Source organism: Penicillium taxi, assembly GCF_028828555.1.
Source record: "Penicillium taxi strain IBT 34144 chromosome Unknown utg000004l_segment0_segment0, whole genome shotgun sequence".
Taxonomy (NCBI): Eukaryota; Fungi; Ascomycota; class Eurotiomycetes; order Eurotiales; family Aspergillaceae; genus Penicillium; species Penicillium taxi.
Window position 1 is genome coordinate 5,237,806 of NW_026643206.1, and position 15,813 is coordinate 5,253,618.

At 47.3% G+C, this 15,813-nt stretch overlaps 4 protein-coding genes across 4 annotated transcripts; all 4 read left to right on the plus strand.

The window, feature by feature from the left end:
- Positions 1-487: 487 nt before the first annotated feature.
- Positions 488-3,459, plus strand: N7495_006821 (P-loop containing nucleoside triphosphate hydrolase protein; the record flags this gene model as incomplete). Its single annotated transcript, XM_057209472.1, has 4 exons — positions 488-566; positions 628-778; positions 828-1,648; positions 1,697-3,459. The coding sequence occupies 4 exons, from the start codon at positions 488-490 to the stop codon at positions 3,457-3,459; spliced, it is 2,814 nt and encodes a 937-aa protein (XP_057063246.1).
- A 2,213-nt stretch (positions 3,460-5,672) lies between these two features.
- Positions 5,673-7,633, plus strand: N7495_006822 (uncharacterized protein; the record flags this gene model as incomplete). Its single annotated transcript, XM_057209473.1, has 2 exons — positions 5,673-5,955; positions 6,024-7,633. 2 exons carry the CDS (start codon positions 5,673-5,675, stop codon positions 7,631-7,633), a joined length of 1,893 nt encoding a protein of 630 aa, XP_057063247.1.
- A 1,582-nt stretch (positions 7,634-9,215) lies between these two features.
- Positions 9,216-11,330, plus strand: N7495_006823 (lysophospholipase family protein; the record flags this gene model as incomplete). The annotated part of the gene is made up of 3 exons (XM_057209474.1): positions 9,216-9,264; positions 9,408-10,074; positions 10,127-11,330. 3 exons carry the CDS (start codon positions 9,216-9,218, stop codon positions 11,328-11,330), a joined length of 1,920 nt encoding a protein of 639 aa, XP_057063248.1.
- Positions 11,331-11,800: 470 nt separating this feature from the next.
- Positions 11,801-15,609, plus strand: N7495_006824 (uncharacterized protein; the record flags this gene model as incomplete). The annotated part of the gene is made up of 2 exons (XM_057209475.1): positions 11,801-15,132; positions 15,189-15,609. The coding sequence occupies 2 exons, from the start codon at positions 11,801-11,803 to the stop codon at positions 15,607-15,609; spliced, it is 3,753 nt and encodes a 1,250-aa protein (XP_057063249.1).
- Positions 15,610-15,813: the final 204 nt, after the last annotated feature.

The window sequence follows — 15,813 nt, forward strand, 5'->3', positions numbered from 1 at the left end:
GCGATCAGGTGATCTATCTAGACTGATTTAGCAACCCATATTTACCCAAAGAGGAATAGTTTTATTTCACTTGCCTAGGAGTCGTAGATGTAGCTTCATTAGCCCGCGTGAAAGAAACGCTTTGATCAGAGTGATTAACTGTTGATTGTAGAGTAAACTTGTTTCTGAAAATTACCACCCCATCCAATATCGCTTTCGCTTTACCTAGCAATTATGCGGAGTAGGCATCTACTCGGACCTAGATATGCATGTCTCATTTGATATATCACATATCTAGGTGTAGATGACTATCTAGCTTGGCTACCAATACGAGATAGCCTCAGTTGAGGACCAATGACAGTACTGCATGACCCTGACGAGACTTTTAAATCCTCTTCTAATACGAATGGGCTGTCTGACGGCGAGCACCCAGGTTCACGGGTATTCCAAGTTGCAAAGTTGTCTTCTGTGCTTTCAACTCCTGATAAAGTGACCATGTTTGGTTACCATGGCTTCCATAGACTTAGATGGTCCAAATTGGGGCTTGCAGGTGGGGGTCAACAATGGTTCAATTTATGCATCTCCTGGTAGGTTGCATATACACGACATCGGAGATGCCTCAGCCAGTTTCAAGCTAATACTCCTCAGGGCGACCGGAAACCCCACCTCATCCGCTTTCGACCGTGCCATTTTGTCATGATCCAGATTTTATCAGTCGTGGGACAATACTCGATGAGATCTTCCATAAAGGAGTGATACCAGGCTCTCGCATCGCGCTTGTGGGCTTAGGTGGGGTTGGGTAAGTTTGGATGCATTCTTCACCAATGCCATTACTCATAGCTGGAAAGAAAATCACAACTTGCGATCGAATACTCTCACCAAGTTCGAGCCCAGTCTCCAAACACATGGGTTTTTTGGATACATGCAAGCAATTCAAACCGTTTCAAACAGAGCTGCGAAGATATTGCCGATCGAGTTAAGATACCAGGCCGACAAAATCCCAAGGCGAATATATACAAACTCCTTCACGATTGGCTTCATGATGAGAGGAAAGGCAAATGGGTTCTTATCGTTGATAATCTAGACGATGATCAGTTCCTCCATGAGCCTTTGACGGTGGAGCAGGATGGTGAAGGGAGTGGACGATCGATTTTAACGTATTTTCCTCAAAGTCTGGGAGGATTGATCCTAATAACAAGTCGCAACAAACGTGCGGTATCGAGTATAGTCGAGGAAACTGACATCATTCCAGTCGAACCGATGGATGAAACCCATGCGAACTTACTTCTTGAAAGAAAACTCGCAGGACAGGCTTTTACCACAGACGAAGCCCTTCAACTCATAACTGCATTAGACTTTATGCCGCTTGCTATTGCGCAAGCAGCCGCATATATTAAACAAAGGACACCATACCTTTCAGTCCCGAAATATCTCCAGGAATTTCAGAATAGCGACCACGAGAAAGCGGGTCTTCTAGACTATGACCGAGGACAGCTACGACGGGACAGAGAAGCAAAGAACTCCATCCTCATTACTTGGCAATTATCCTTCAATCATATTCAGCGAATCAGATCATCAGCGACTGATCTGATCTCACTTATGAGCTTTTTTGATCGACAGAATATTCCCAAGGGCTTACTTCGGTACCAAGGAGGGGATGAAGACGATGGTAAGAACTAACCAATGAAACATAGATCTAGGACTAATCAAAGCTTAGCAGACTCTGCTTTAGATCATAGGCTTGAGGATGATTTGCTGATCTTGAGAGACTATTCTCTCGTCTCTATCAGTATCGACGGATCGACCTTCGAAATGCATCGACTGGTACAACTCGCTACGCGGAAATGGATTGAAGCTCATGGAAAAATTGACTGGTGGCGGTCAAAGTTCATTGAAATTTTGAATCAAGAATTCCCAGACCCAGTTTTCGAGCGCTGGGCAGTCTGCAAAACACTTTTTCCTCATGTGAAATCTGTTCTCACACAACGACCGAAATGGAATGAAGAAAAGTCCATTGAAAAGTGGGCTGACCTACTAAGTAAAGCAGCAGAATATGCATTCCTCCAAGGGGACTCAGCTGAGTGTCATTTAATGGCAGACCTGGCTGCAGAGGCAACGAAAAGAGTATTTGGCCTAAACGATATGAGAACATGCGATTGTCTGGACATGTTGGGACTTGCATTTATCTTGAAACACCAATGGGGCGAGGCTGAAAAGCTATTTGTGCACGTTATTGCGATGACTAAACAGCTTTTGGCGCCAGAACATCCCAGAACTGTGAGTGTCATTGGCAACCTAGGTTTTGTCTACGAAAAACAGGACAAGTTGAAGGAAGCCGAAAAGCTGTTCATACATGCGATGGACATGAGCCAGCGGGTGATCGGGCCCGAGCATCAAAAAACAGTACGCATCATGGGCAGTCTAGCTTTAGTCTACAAAAGACAAGGAAAGTTGAAGGAAGCTGAAGAATTAGGACTGCGTGTGATGGAGATCCTTAAGCGGGTGACCGGACTAGAGCATCCTGACACTCTAGATAGTATGTCCAGCCTCGCCTTTATCTACCGTAGTCAAGGGAAATTAGATGAATCCGAAAGGCTATGCTCAGATGCAATGGAGATCAGCAAGAAGGCGATCGGACCAGAGCATCCCATCACTCTGACCCTCATCGGCAACCTGAGTTCAATATATCAAGACCAGGGCGAGTTAAAGAAAGCCGAGAATCTAAGAGCTAAGACCATGGAAACTTACAAGCGAGTGCTCGGGCTACATCATCCTTCTACTCTAGCCAGCATGTCCATGCTAGCTTTTGTTTACCAGTGTCAGGGAAAATTAAAGGAATCTGAGAAGCTATGCTCAGACGCGATAGAGATCAGCAAGCAGGTGATCGGACCAGAGCATCCCGACACCCTGATCCTCATCTGCAACCTGAGCTCAATATATGAAGACCAGGGAGAGTTAAAGAAGGCCGAGAACCTAAGAATTGAGACGATAGAGATTTGCAAGCGAGTAGTCGGGCTGGACAATCCCTTCACTCTGGATACGATGGCCAATCTAGCTTCGGTCTACTTAAGCCAGGGGAGATACGAAGAGGCCAAGGGTTTATGGACTCAGGTAATGGAGGTTTCAGAGCGGACTATGGGGCGAGATCATCGCGATACTTTGAATGCCTTATACCACCTTGCCCATACCTCATGGTTATTAAGTGAGCACGAATCTGCCATACAAATGATGTCAGAGCATACTCGACTGCTTGATCAGCATCTTGGCCCTGTTCACCCACAAACCGCATCTTTACTTCTTCAACCACAACATCGACGTGGTATTGACGCTTCTTCCGCCCATACGAATCAAGTACTTATTGGAAGACAAGATGAGCAAACGCAAAACGTCTCGATGGGAAAGTCTACAAGATTTCATCAGCCTACAGGTGGCCACCAGTCTACTCGAGAGATACTTTCACGCTTCTTCCGCCGAAAATGAGAGATTTGAACTATTGATACCTTGTCTGTGTTCTCGAGGAATACTCTAGTTTGTAATGGATAGTGAGTAAAATCAATTGATAAAAAAAAAAATTCATCAATCGCAACTTGCAAGGTTGGAAAGTTCATTTTCATAAGTTCATAGGAACTCAATCACCTTGGCACATACGTATAAATTTAGTTGACCACTCTCAAGATCGTTAATACCGGTGGATCTAGGTACGAAATACCTAGAACTAGTCCTAGAGGTCAAAATTCTAGCGCCACTTTTTAACCCATATATAAGGAATTACCCCAACCTTGGAATCTAGTGATGATATTGGATCTAGGTCTTTCCAACTACAGTAGCGCGCATCCTTTTCTGGATATTCTATCTGGATATTTTTGGAAACAGGTGGAGAACGGTATCGTGAAGGTGTGTATACTCCAAGTGTCCCGGAGCAGGAGGTTTTTTCATCATTGAAAATATTTTCTTAGGATACAGATCTTTTCCTTCACCGAGGAATATCGGAATTGATTTAGCTCAAATTTGACCTTGGAATTCTTTGGGTATTTTCTTTGTTACACTCTCCCGAGCGCTTGGAAAGTAGAATGTTCAATCTTAGCCCCGAAGCCGATTCATTCCCGAAAAAAATTGTCAGTAAATTACGAAAGCTAGATTACTTATGTTAAACCTGGAAGCCAATGTAGAATGTTACGATAACAACCTTGGAAAGCTTTATCTAGGTCTCGAGCTACAGCCTTAGAAATCTGTATGGTGCCACTTCTGTCAACCCTTGATAGTCAAGTCTTCCGAGGTCCCGAGTATGCGCCCATTCTAGAGCTTATGGATAGCCCGTTTCTAGATCTAATATTCAGAAATAGGTTTAGAGCATCTTTGAATAAGCTTCTTCCTACGGGTTGAGTGGGCGTGAAGTCAAACTCTTAGTTTGTACTATATTATCTATAGATTGATTCTTATAGGCGTGGAGCCCTTGCAAGGAAGCCTAGATGCATAGAGCATAGTAAGAAAGTGTACCTGAGAAACTTCAGTTCGCCACATTCAATAGCTTTTCAGTGTGCCGAAAAAGTGATCAATCACAATTTGTCATGACACCATGCTGTCCACCGGTATTTCTTTTCGAGATATGGCGTCGTATTTGCGTGACTGGTGGATGGGTTTGATACATAGGTACGGAGAAATGATTCAGTCGAGCAATCTCCATAATTTAGTCAAGAGTGGCAACCAGCAGTGCTTGTCAATCCTTGGCATTTCATCTCCTGATTACATGGTAAGTTCAGCTCAAAAATCACAATACTAGAGTCTTGGCTTTAATTATCTATCACAACGTACATAGATGTAGCTTGTCACGCCTGAAATCTGAAATTCAAGCCTTGTCTATCGCCCGGTGGCCCAGCTCTAGCCGTCGTTTCTTGGAGTATTCTAGAGCGAAGGTCAGATATCCCTGCGACAAGGATGCAACACGCTCAGCTGCTTAGTGACAAATCCCCTTATCAGAGAAATTTCGAGTTCAGAGTTCCCATAAATCAAATATCATTGATTATGAACTCCACGATATGATTGGGCAAGATCTACAGAACTAAACCCGATGGTGATCCTTTTCCACCCACGGAGTTCTCCGTGTACCCACTTTTGATAGAATACCTGCAGTGGATCGCGCTCCTCCGTCGGACTTCCCTTTGATAATGGATCTGTAGCCCGTGGCATATAATAAACTTAGGTAATATTATTTAGCCCTAGCCTATAGAGTATGTGCTCAGATCCCATCCTTGGTAACCGAGTGCGGCCCCACTATTCCGTAGTTTTTAAGTTAAGGTTGGCTTTGACATGACTGGCCCAAATACTTGCTCCATAACGCTTTGTCTAATTTTGTTATCAGTCAGTTACATGGACTAAAGGTTGCATCCGGCGTAGTTCCATAATGTATACCATTGATTCGCCTCTTGGTCTTATCTACCCTCACTATAACCACTAAATGGCGTGATAAGTCTGGGGTAAACATTGGAACTAATGACCAAACTATGATCCTTATGGACTGATATCTCGCGGGTAGTTTCTCAATTTTGCACACCGCAGATGCAGGGTGCATTAGTCTGTAGCGGGATAAGAATATAAGTTCTCGCCGCTTTCACTACCTTCCCTCTTTTGTATTCTCCCTCCCCCTTCACATCTATACTTTCTGTCTTTCACCTTTTGGACTGCGCCCTTTCACCATGGCGATCCAGGAGATTTCCCGCTCTTCTATGGAGATCCAAGAGAGCAACCAGGATGTTGTTCTCATGAAAGGCGATACAAATGTTGATCCCCATAAACCCGAGAAGAGTCTCGTGTCAGACAAGTTCCTTGCGTCGCTGGGTGATGAGGATCCAACTCCCGAGGAGCTCGACGGTCCGAACGCGCTGCGTCGTATCTCTGCACCTATTCCGCTCGCCGTTTACGCAGTCGCTTTTGTTGAGCTCTGCGAACGGTTTTCATACTACGGAACCCAGGTCTTGTGTAGGTCAACCGCGACCAATGCGCTCGAAAGATTACGATTATGCTAACCAACCTCAATATGTGCGAAGACTCCAACTTTGTAAACCATTCTCTACCTGCCATCGATGGGCCTGCGGGATCGCATCATAACACAGGTGCTGGTGGTGGTACCTCACAAGGCATATCGGGTGCTCTTGGAAAGGGTGTTCAGACTGCGAATGGTGTGAACACTTTCAACACCTTCTGGTGTTACTGTGTACCTCTGTTCAGTGCCTATATTGCTGATGAATACTGGGGACGATATAAGACCATCTGTTGGTCCATCGGATTTGCCATTCTGGGTCACATCATTCTTGTCATCTCCGCTATCCCTCCCGTGATTGTTAACACCAATGCTTGCTTCGGCGTGTTTATGCTTGGTGTTATTATCATGGGTCTCGGCACTGGTGGCTTTAAACCTAACATCTCTGCGCTAGTCGTTGAGCAGATCCCTGCTGTGAATCTCAAAGTGCGCACTGAGCCCTCTGGTGAGCGTGTGATTATCGACCCAACTATCACACAGAGCCGTATCTATCACTACTTCTACCTGTTCATCAACATCGGTGCTCTGGTTGGTCAGATTGGTATGGCATACGCCGAGAAGTATGTTGGTTTCTGGCTGGCATACCTCCTTCCCACCCTCATGTTCTTGATAACTCCATTCATCATGTGGTGGGGTCGAAATCGCTATCGTCAGAGCCCTCCTCAGGGTTCAGTGACCTCCAAGGCTATATTAACCTTCGTATATGCTCTCCGAGACCGCTGGCACTGGAACCCTGTGAAGTTGTGGAAACGCACTCATGACGGTACTCTCTGGGAGACCGCCAAGCCCTCAAATATCCCACCGCACCTACGACCCAAGTGGATGACCTTTGATGACGCCTTTGTAGACGAAGTACGCCGTGGATTCGCCGCTTGTGCAGTCTTCTGCTGGTACCCCCTCTATTGGCTTGCATATGGTCAGTTGACGAACAATCTGACCTCACAAGCTGGTACGATGAATCTGGGCGGCGTGCCCAACGATGTCATCAACAACCTAGATCCGTTTGCGCTGATCATCTTCATCCCCATCTGTGACACCTTACTGTACCCCGGTCTGCGCAAGATGGGCATTCGATTCACTGCCATCAAGAAGATCTTCTTCGGATTCATGCTGGCTTCGTTTGCCATGATCTGGGCCACCGTAGTTCAGCACTACATCTACAAGACTTCGCCATGCGGATATGATGCTAATAACTGTTACCTCGATGACGGTAGCGTCAACAACTCTCCTCTGAATGTCTGGATCCAGACTGGCTGCTACGTCCTCATTGCACTATCTGAAATTTTCGCATCTATCACTTCTCTCGAGTACGCTTACTCCAAGGCTCCTCGAAGCATGCGTTCCTTCATCCAGGCCATTTCGCTTTTCACCAACGCCATTTCAGCTGCTATTGCCGAGGCTTGCAACCCGCTATCCGCCGACCCCTTGCTCGTGTGGAATTACGGCCTGTTCGCCGTACTGGCTGGTGTTGGTGGCGTTGGCTTCATCTGGCAGTTCTGGGGACTGGATAAGGAAGAAGATGAGCTTAACAACTTGGCCGAGGGCCATGTCTTTGCTGATGAGAAACCTAGCCCCGCCTTGCTGGTTGCTGCGGAGGTCGGTCCTGTTAAGGGGTGATGTTCTGAGCTGGAAAGGACGGATGAATGAGTGGCTATTTTTAATAATACTTTTCTTATAAGTTACGATGCGAACGTTGCTAGATTAATAATGATCATGTTATTTCTCACTCTCCAGGGTTAATTCAGTCCGAAGTTTATGCCGCCTCGTATGGAGCGTAGAAGCGACGATCTGGGTTCATCCAATCATGAAACAAACAAGCCAATATTACGAACCGGTGTTTTCTTGTTCAATAGTAAAATTAGGTAGCCGATCTGTGGAGCTTCAGGCATCAATGAACGGTACACTGCATTATCCAGGCTGAAAATGACTCCCATTACTCTGTACTCAGAATTTCAGATCAAGTTGACTAAGACGCAAATAGATTTATGGCAAGGCATCCCAAATTAAATCATTTTTTCTGTAATACATCTATCTATGGAGTACAGCCTACTTACTCCTTTAAGATCCACATTTCCTGTTTACGTAGTGAATCTGGCATGATTGGTAGTATGGTGGGTCAACGCTAACCTAAACTAGATTGTGCTGCGATGCATTATTTTCAAGTTATGCTCACATCTTCTGATCCGCGTAGTCCCTATCACCTCTACTTCATACCCTCTTTAGTGTTGATAAGCTTATACGGTGATTTTAAGGATTTCTTCCTTGATTCTTCTTCAACCTCCGTACGGATTACGGAGATTACTATGCTAAGCATATGCAGGCTTAAACTAAAATCGGTACTAGTGATACTACATAGGTAGGTTTTCAGCTAAGGTTCCTCGCATAATCAGATGTATCGAGTACAAGTCAGTCTGTATAAGGCTACATGACGTGGCTTGCAAGGCATGGAATCTTGGAACGTTCCGGGAGGCTATATCCTATATCCTATATCCTATATCCGTCAAGCTGCCCAGCTTCAAATCTCCAGTGCCTGGTTCCTCAACATTCTTTCTGATTTTGCTATAGGGCTAATGCTATGACTTACCACAGGCTTACCCAGGCTTGCCCAGGTGCTTTTGAGTCTTGATCTACATTCGATTTAATACCCATGTAAACCGGAGGACGGATGTCGGAGGATAGCGAACCAAGGTTGCTCAGCAAAACGGTTAGACATGACGTATACGCCGTTGCGCCTTTTTTATGCCAATATTCCATGCACCCAAGAAACAAAAAAAAAAAAACCTAGTATAACCAATTAAACCCCACGGTAATCTTCGACGATACAATTCCATCTAGGCTCACATAAGACACAAGGCTGCTCAGGCTGAAAGGAAGACTTAAAATGTCGAATTGAATACTAAAATAGGAATAAGCAGGCCCGCTCAAATTGGACATGTGACCTGTGAAGCCCTTGTCTTTAGCTCCGCTCCGCCCAAAATGGGAATGCCCCATCTTACCTGCCTTACGCTAACTTCCATCGCGATCCTTGAAAATAGGAGAAGATCTGGGTCAGAAAACCGGGCATGGCTGGACCACTCTTCCGGTCGCCCCGGCGCATAAATAAATATCAATACCCCTAGCTTATATTGATGATCCTTGCCAGGTTTCCTTCTCCCCCTTCTTTCATCTTCTTTGATTGAAGAAGTGCTGTAGTTCCACTATGAAGGTTTCTGCGATCATCGGTTCCATTGCGCTAGGCGCCTTGCCAGGTACGACTCCATCTTAACACCTCTTGACTCCACATTGATGTTGCGATAATGTTCAACTCCAACCGAAAAATAAAAAAATATATCGGGAAATAAAATATCATGAAAATAAATAAAACTAATTATTGGCTCGATTGATCTTGCAGGCGCAGTTGCTGCACCTAACCCTGTGGCCTTCGAGTCAAAGAACGTCGACATCTCGCGCCGTGCCCTTCCTAATGCCCCTGATGGATATGCACCCAAGAATGTCACTTGCCCAGATACGCGACCGACCATTCGCAGCGCTGCAACACTCTCTACCAATGAGACCGATTGGCTGAAGACTCGCCGCCCGAAGGCGCTCTCGGCTCTAAAAGATTTCTTCGGCCATGTTACTGTCGGTAGCTATGATGTCGCGTCGTACCTGGAGAAGCACTCGAGCAACACATCAAACATTCCCAATATCGGAATCGCTGTATCTGGTGGTGGATACCGTGCTTTGATGAACGGTGCTGGTGCGATCAAGGCCTTCGATAGCCGAACTGAGAATGCCTCAACCAGTGGTCATCTCGGAGGCTTGTTGCAATCAGCAACCTACCTCGCCGGCCTGAGTGGAGGCAGTTGGTTGCTAGGTTCCATCTACATTAACAACTTCACCACCATCTCGGCTCTTCAAGCTAGCGACAATGTATGGCAATTCGGAAACTCTATTCTTGAGGGTCCCAAAGATGGCTTAATACAGATCCTCGACTCGGCCGACTACTACGTAGACTTGGTTAAGGCTGTTGATGCTAAGGGTGACGCTGGCTTCGACACTTCGATCACTGATATTTGGTACGTCATCTTAATCTATCACTCAGTCTTCATGCTGACATTTTCATCACAGGGGTCGCGCACTCTCCTATCAAATGTTTAATGCTACCGACGGTGGTATTGACTATACCTGGTCATCGATTGCACAGACCTCGGCGTTCCAAGATGGTGACTATCCCTTGCCTCTGGTCGTTGCTGACGGCCGTAACCCCGGTGAATCTGTTGTGGGTAGTAACTCTACTGTCTACGAAATCAACCCTTGGGAATTTGGCTCGTTCGACCCGACTATCTTTGGGTTCGCTCCTCTGGAGTACCTGGGTTCACGCTTTGTCGATGGCAAGATTCCGTCCAACGACAGCTGCGTTCGTGGCTTCGACAGCGCAGGTTTCGTCATTGGAACCTCGTCGACTCTCTTCAACCAGTTCCTTCTGGAGCTCAACACTACCTCGCTTAGCACGACCGAGAAGAGTGTCATTGATAGCATTCTTAATAAGCTGAGCAAGGCCGATGATGATATTGCCGCATATGACCCCAACCCTTTCTACCAGTACCACACCGACTCCTCGCCTTATGCAGACCAGACCAAGTTGAACGTTGTGGATGGTGGTGAGGATCTGGAGAACATTCCCTTGCACGGACTCATTCAGCCTGAGCGTAATGTCGATGTCATATTCGCAGTCGATTCATCCGCCGACACCGACTACTATTGGCCCAACGGTACCTCTCTGGTTGCAACCTATGAGCGTAGCCTAAACGTCACTGGTATCGCCAACGGCACCTCTTTCCCTGCCATCCCGGACCAAAACACCTTTGTCAACTTGGGCTTGAACACACGTCCTACCTTCTTCGGCTGCAACAGCACCAACACGACCAATATGACTCCCCTGGTCGTCTATATCCCCAACTACCCCTACTCGGATTTGTCCAACGTGTCCACCTTCGATCTCTCTTACGAGAATTCCCAGCGTGACGATATTATCCTGAATGGCTACGAGGTCGCAACTATGGCCAACAGCACCCGTGATGGTAATTGGACTACTTGCGTCGGTTGCGCTATCCTGCAGCGCTCTTTTGAGCGTACCGGCACCACGCTCCCCGATATCTGTACTCAGTGCTTCACTGACTATTGCTGGAACGGCACCACCAACTCCACAACTCCCAATACCTTTGATCCTGACACTTTCTTCGCAGAATCGAATGGTGCTGGTATCAGTGCTGTACCTACCGTGATGTCTGCTTTGATGGCAGCTGGTGTGGCTCTCTTCACTATGGTCTGAACGTTACTCTAAAAACGATTGCATCAGATGCATTACAGCGTCTTCTTATCTTTTTTTCCACTGTAAATTTTAATTTAAATCAAATCCCTCACCTGTCAACCTTACAAATTGAGAGCATTCGCACAAGATGTAAATTTGTACGATGTATATAAATCGATACTAGATTTCGATGACAGCGGTCACATGACTACTTCCATTTCCACTTCGATTCCATTTTAGGACTAGTAGTGGCCGTTGATCTGGTCACCGCGGCAACAAAGTGGGTCAGCTCTGCAGGCTAACTCGCGTTGCGCACACCTGTTCCCCTCCATCTTCTCTTCCCCACACAACTTTCTCGCGACATTTCTTCGGCTCACATCGAATGCGCCTCTTAGTTACTCTTTCTTATCCTCGCGATAAGCTTGAATGATTCAACTCGCCAGTTACTAACGACAACCGCGATCGACAAATCCATACAAACTTTCACCGCCATGGCGCGTCCTGCGGTTCTCCCAGCTTCACCTGTGAAGCCTGGTTCCCGTGCGGCAACTAGATCCAGTGCGACTAGAACAACAACCTCTGCTGCTGCGAAAGCTCAAGCCCCTGCTAAAGCGACAGTCACGAAAGCGCCAGCTAAAGCCAAAATTACGAAACCTGCACCCAAACCTAAGACCACCAAGGCCCCCGCGAAGCCTAAGGTCACTAAAGCCGCTGCGAATCCAAAAGACGCCAAGCCCACGAAACCCATCACCAAGGCACCTGCGAAGCCCAGAGTTACTAAAACTAAGGCTTCTCTTGTCGAATCAACTCCCTGCTTGGAAGACAGCGATGATGAGCTCGATACTTTGATGAAAGAGGAACCCCGAGTTACTCCCGCACCCCGCGTGCGCCCTGCTTCCACAAAAGTGGTGAAGTCTGCCGTTTCTGAGCCTAAGAAACGCCCTGGGCGTCCCAAGGTCAACACCGCTGCTTCTAGCGCCCAACCCAAGCCCGCCCCGAACCCTCGTGTGAAAACACCCACCACCCGCCAAATTATCAAATCTGCCATACAGAGCGCAGTACCCGATATTATTAATGCGACGAACAATGCATTTCACGGACGCTCCAATATTCTGCGTGGCCCTGCCAAGAAGAAGACCGTTCGTTTCGCAGAATCTCTTCCTTCAGAGGGGGATCCTTCAGAAGGAGAATCGGATATCGAGATGCCTGATGTCATTGACGCACTCAGTGCTGGTCTGGATGCTTCACCGATCCGCAAGGTTACCCCAAAGACGCCAGTAGAAAAACTTTTTGCCGAAAGTAAGGACATTCGACCTTTCTCCCCGCAGACGGCAGCTAGAATTGCGAAGTGCTTGTCTGTTTACGCTCCCATCTCTTCTGACGAGGATGAATTGTCGATGAAGATCTCGGTCCCCGCGATCACCTCGCCCCTTCCTCAAGTAAATGGCCCAAATAATACTCTCAACACTCCTGTGAAGCGCGTCAATTTTTCACCCAACAAAATTTCTTCTCTTGTTGATGAGAATGGCAAGGAGAAAGTGTCAACCCCCACACTCTCCACAATTATGTCCAGCCCGGCAAGACGACCTGAAATATCTCCCTCTCCGTCCCCTTTCAAGTACTCCATCGGGCGAGGTGTTGTCTCCAGAGAAGGCGCAAACTCTGCCCCTGTGCCCGAGTTGAATCTTGCGGCCGCTTCCCCGTTAAAGATGTCCCCTCGAAAGGGTCATCTCGGCGCAATCTCTATGAAATCTTCAGAATCTCTTGCCTCTCCGACGTCCTCGCGATCGTCACTTTTCGCTAGCCCTGCGAAGAAGTTTTCCAATTTCTTCAGAAATTCGTCGATGTTCTCGCCCAAGGACACACCTGAATCTTCCACCCAGACACCTCTGGAGGCTACCAAAGACGTTGAACCGGCCATCTCATCAGAGTACAACTTCGACAGTCTGTTCGACACTGCTTCTCAAGCCGATGCCACACCTGTCAAGGCAAACAAAGAGGTTGAACCGGCCACCTCGCCAGAGTACAGTTTGAACAGTCTGTTCGACACTCAAGCCGATGCCACGCCTGTCAAGGCAAACAAAGCAATTGAACCGGCCACCTCGCCAGAGTACAGTGTGAACAATGTATTTGACACTCAAGCTGATGCCACACCTGTCAAGGTAACCAAAGAGGTTGAACCGGTCATTTCACCAGAGTACAGCTTGAACAATCTATTCGACACTCAAGCCGATGCCACACCTGTCAAGGCAACCAAAGAGATTGAACCGGTCACCTCGCCAGAGTACAGCTTGAACAATCTATTCGACACTCAAGCCGATGCCACACCTGTCAAGGTAACCAAAGAGGTTGAACCGGTAATTTCACCAGAGTACAGCTTGAACAATCTATTCGACACTCAAGCCGATGCCACAACTGTCAAGGCAACCAAAGAGATTGAACCGGCCACCTCGCCAGAGTACAGCTTGAACAGTCTGTTCGACACTCAAGCCGATGCCACACCTGTCAAGGTAACCAAAGAGGTTGAACCAGCCATTTCACCAGAGTACAGCTTGAAAAATCTATTCGACAGTCCTGCTAAAGTTGATCACAAATCTCTTCACACCACTAAGGAAGTTGAGATGGAAATTACCATGGAGCCATCTTCTGCTTTTCATAGCCTGTCTGATAGCCCTCTTTCAGATGAGCCGACACCTCTTAATGCCACCAAGGAAGTTGAGATGGAAATTACCATGGAGCCATCTTCTGCTTTTCACAGCCTGCTCGATAGTCCCCTGGACAATGAGCAGACGGATATCTTTAATAGCCCGTCGCATTCACTTCCAGCACGCTCAAAACCTGAACACTCAATGGACAAGGACCGAAAAATTCGACGTAAAAGTGAAGGCTCAAAGCTTTCAAACCATTCGCCTCAAAATGAGCGTATTGGCTCTTCGCCAGATCCCGTACAAGATTCGAGCCCTTGCCAGCGTCGCTACAAGCGCCCATCAAGTGAAATGTCACCTGATTTTAATGCGATTACGAACCCCAAGCGCCGCTGTTCTGAGTCTACACAGACAAGACCTGACCGGTCAACTGTTGAGAGCAACATTCGACGTAAAAGTGAAGGCTCAAAACCTCTGATTCCTTCATCAGACTCTATGCAAAATTCGAGCCCATACCAGTCAAGCGAGCTGCCCACTGATCTTGATGTGACTCCGAATCTTCAATGCAAACGCAACATTAAGGAGGCGCCTCTCTCAGAGCCACCACTCAAAAGACCTGAACGGCCAAATCAGAAAAGACGCACAAGCGATGGTAGCAAGCCTATGAGCCTTTTACCTCAGAACGAGCAGTTTATTTCTTTTTCAGAGCCAGAGCAGGACTCCAGCCCTTCTGAACGTCGGCTTAAACGGTCATCAAGTGAACTTTCACCAGAAGATCAAGCTACTCCAAGCGCGAAGCGCAGTCGCCAGGCAGAAGATGATCTTCCAGCTACTGATAAGACCTCGCGACTTGTAAGCTCGCAGTCAAAGGCTAAGGCAAAGTATCCTGCTTTGTCTGTCGGCCCTTTGAGCGGTGCCATTGTCTATGTCGATGTCCACCTGTCTTCAGGCGAAGATGTATCGTGCTCATTCACGGAAGCTTTGGAAAACCTTGGAGCCACTGTCCGCAAGTCGTGGAGATGGAACCCAGGTCACATCATCTACTCTACCGGGGATATGCCCCCGCCCAAGGTGGGGATCACCCACCTCGTCTATAAGGATGGAGGCATTCGGACCTTGGAGAAGGTGAAACAAGCCGGCGGGCTTGTCAAGTGCGTGAAGAGCAGCTGGGTCATCGAGTAAGTGCTATCGTCTATTACCGCAATTTAATTGTTGCTAACTATAAACTTTCTAGCTGCGAGAAGACCGGGAAGTGGCTTGACGAGGCAGAATATGCTGTAGATACGTCAATTTTGCCTCGCGGCGGTGCGCGCCGGAAAAAGAGCATGGTCCCTCAAAAAATCACAAATGTGAATGGGACTCTTTTCTACAGTGACGGCAAGTCTACCCCTAGACCTAAGCGTCGCTCTAGTCAGGCGCAGGTCGCCATCACCCCCCGCGTCCCGGATTATAACTTCGCTGATCTAGACACCCTGGGCCTGACTCCGGGACCAGGTACGCCTGGCAATCGACTCTTGGTGCAACAATCATGCCCTCCCAAGCAGTCGTGCCAGGGCCTGTTCCCGGATGGTCCACTTGACTTCAGGGGTCTAGATGATGCGAACGAATGGGGCGCGGAGGAGGCCAATGCCAGTGCCACCTATTATCCGTTTTAACCAAGTGGCTGGCATGGCTGCGGCAGCTACGCGGGGGATAGACCTGTACGATTATTACTTCTATGTATAATATTTTTCAAAATAACATATATTTTATTTAATAACCTTCTCGGACGACACATCTAGTAGGTATGCGCAGGTGTCAAAACAGGTGGTCCTAGAGGTAATAAAGTCTTCGAATGTTTGAAATACAGAAATATATAT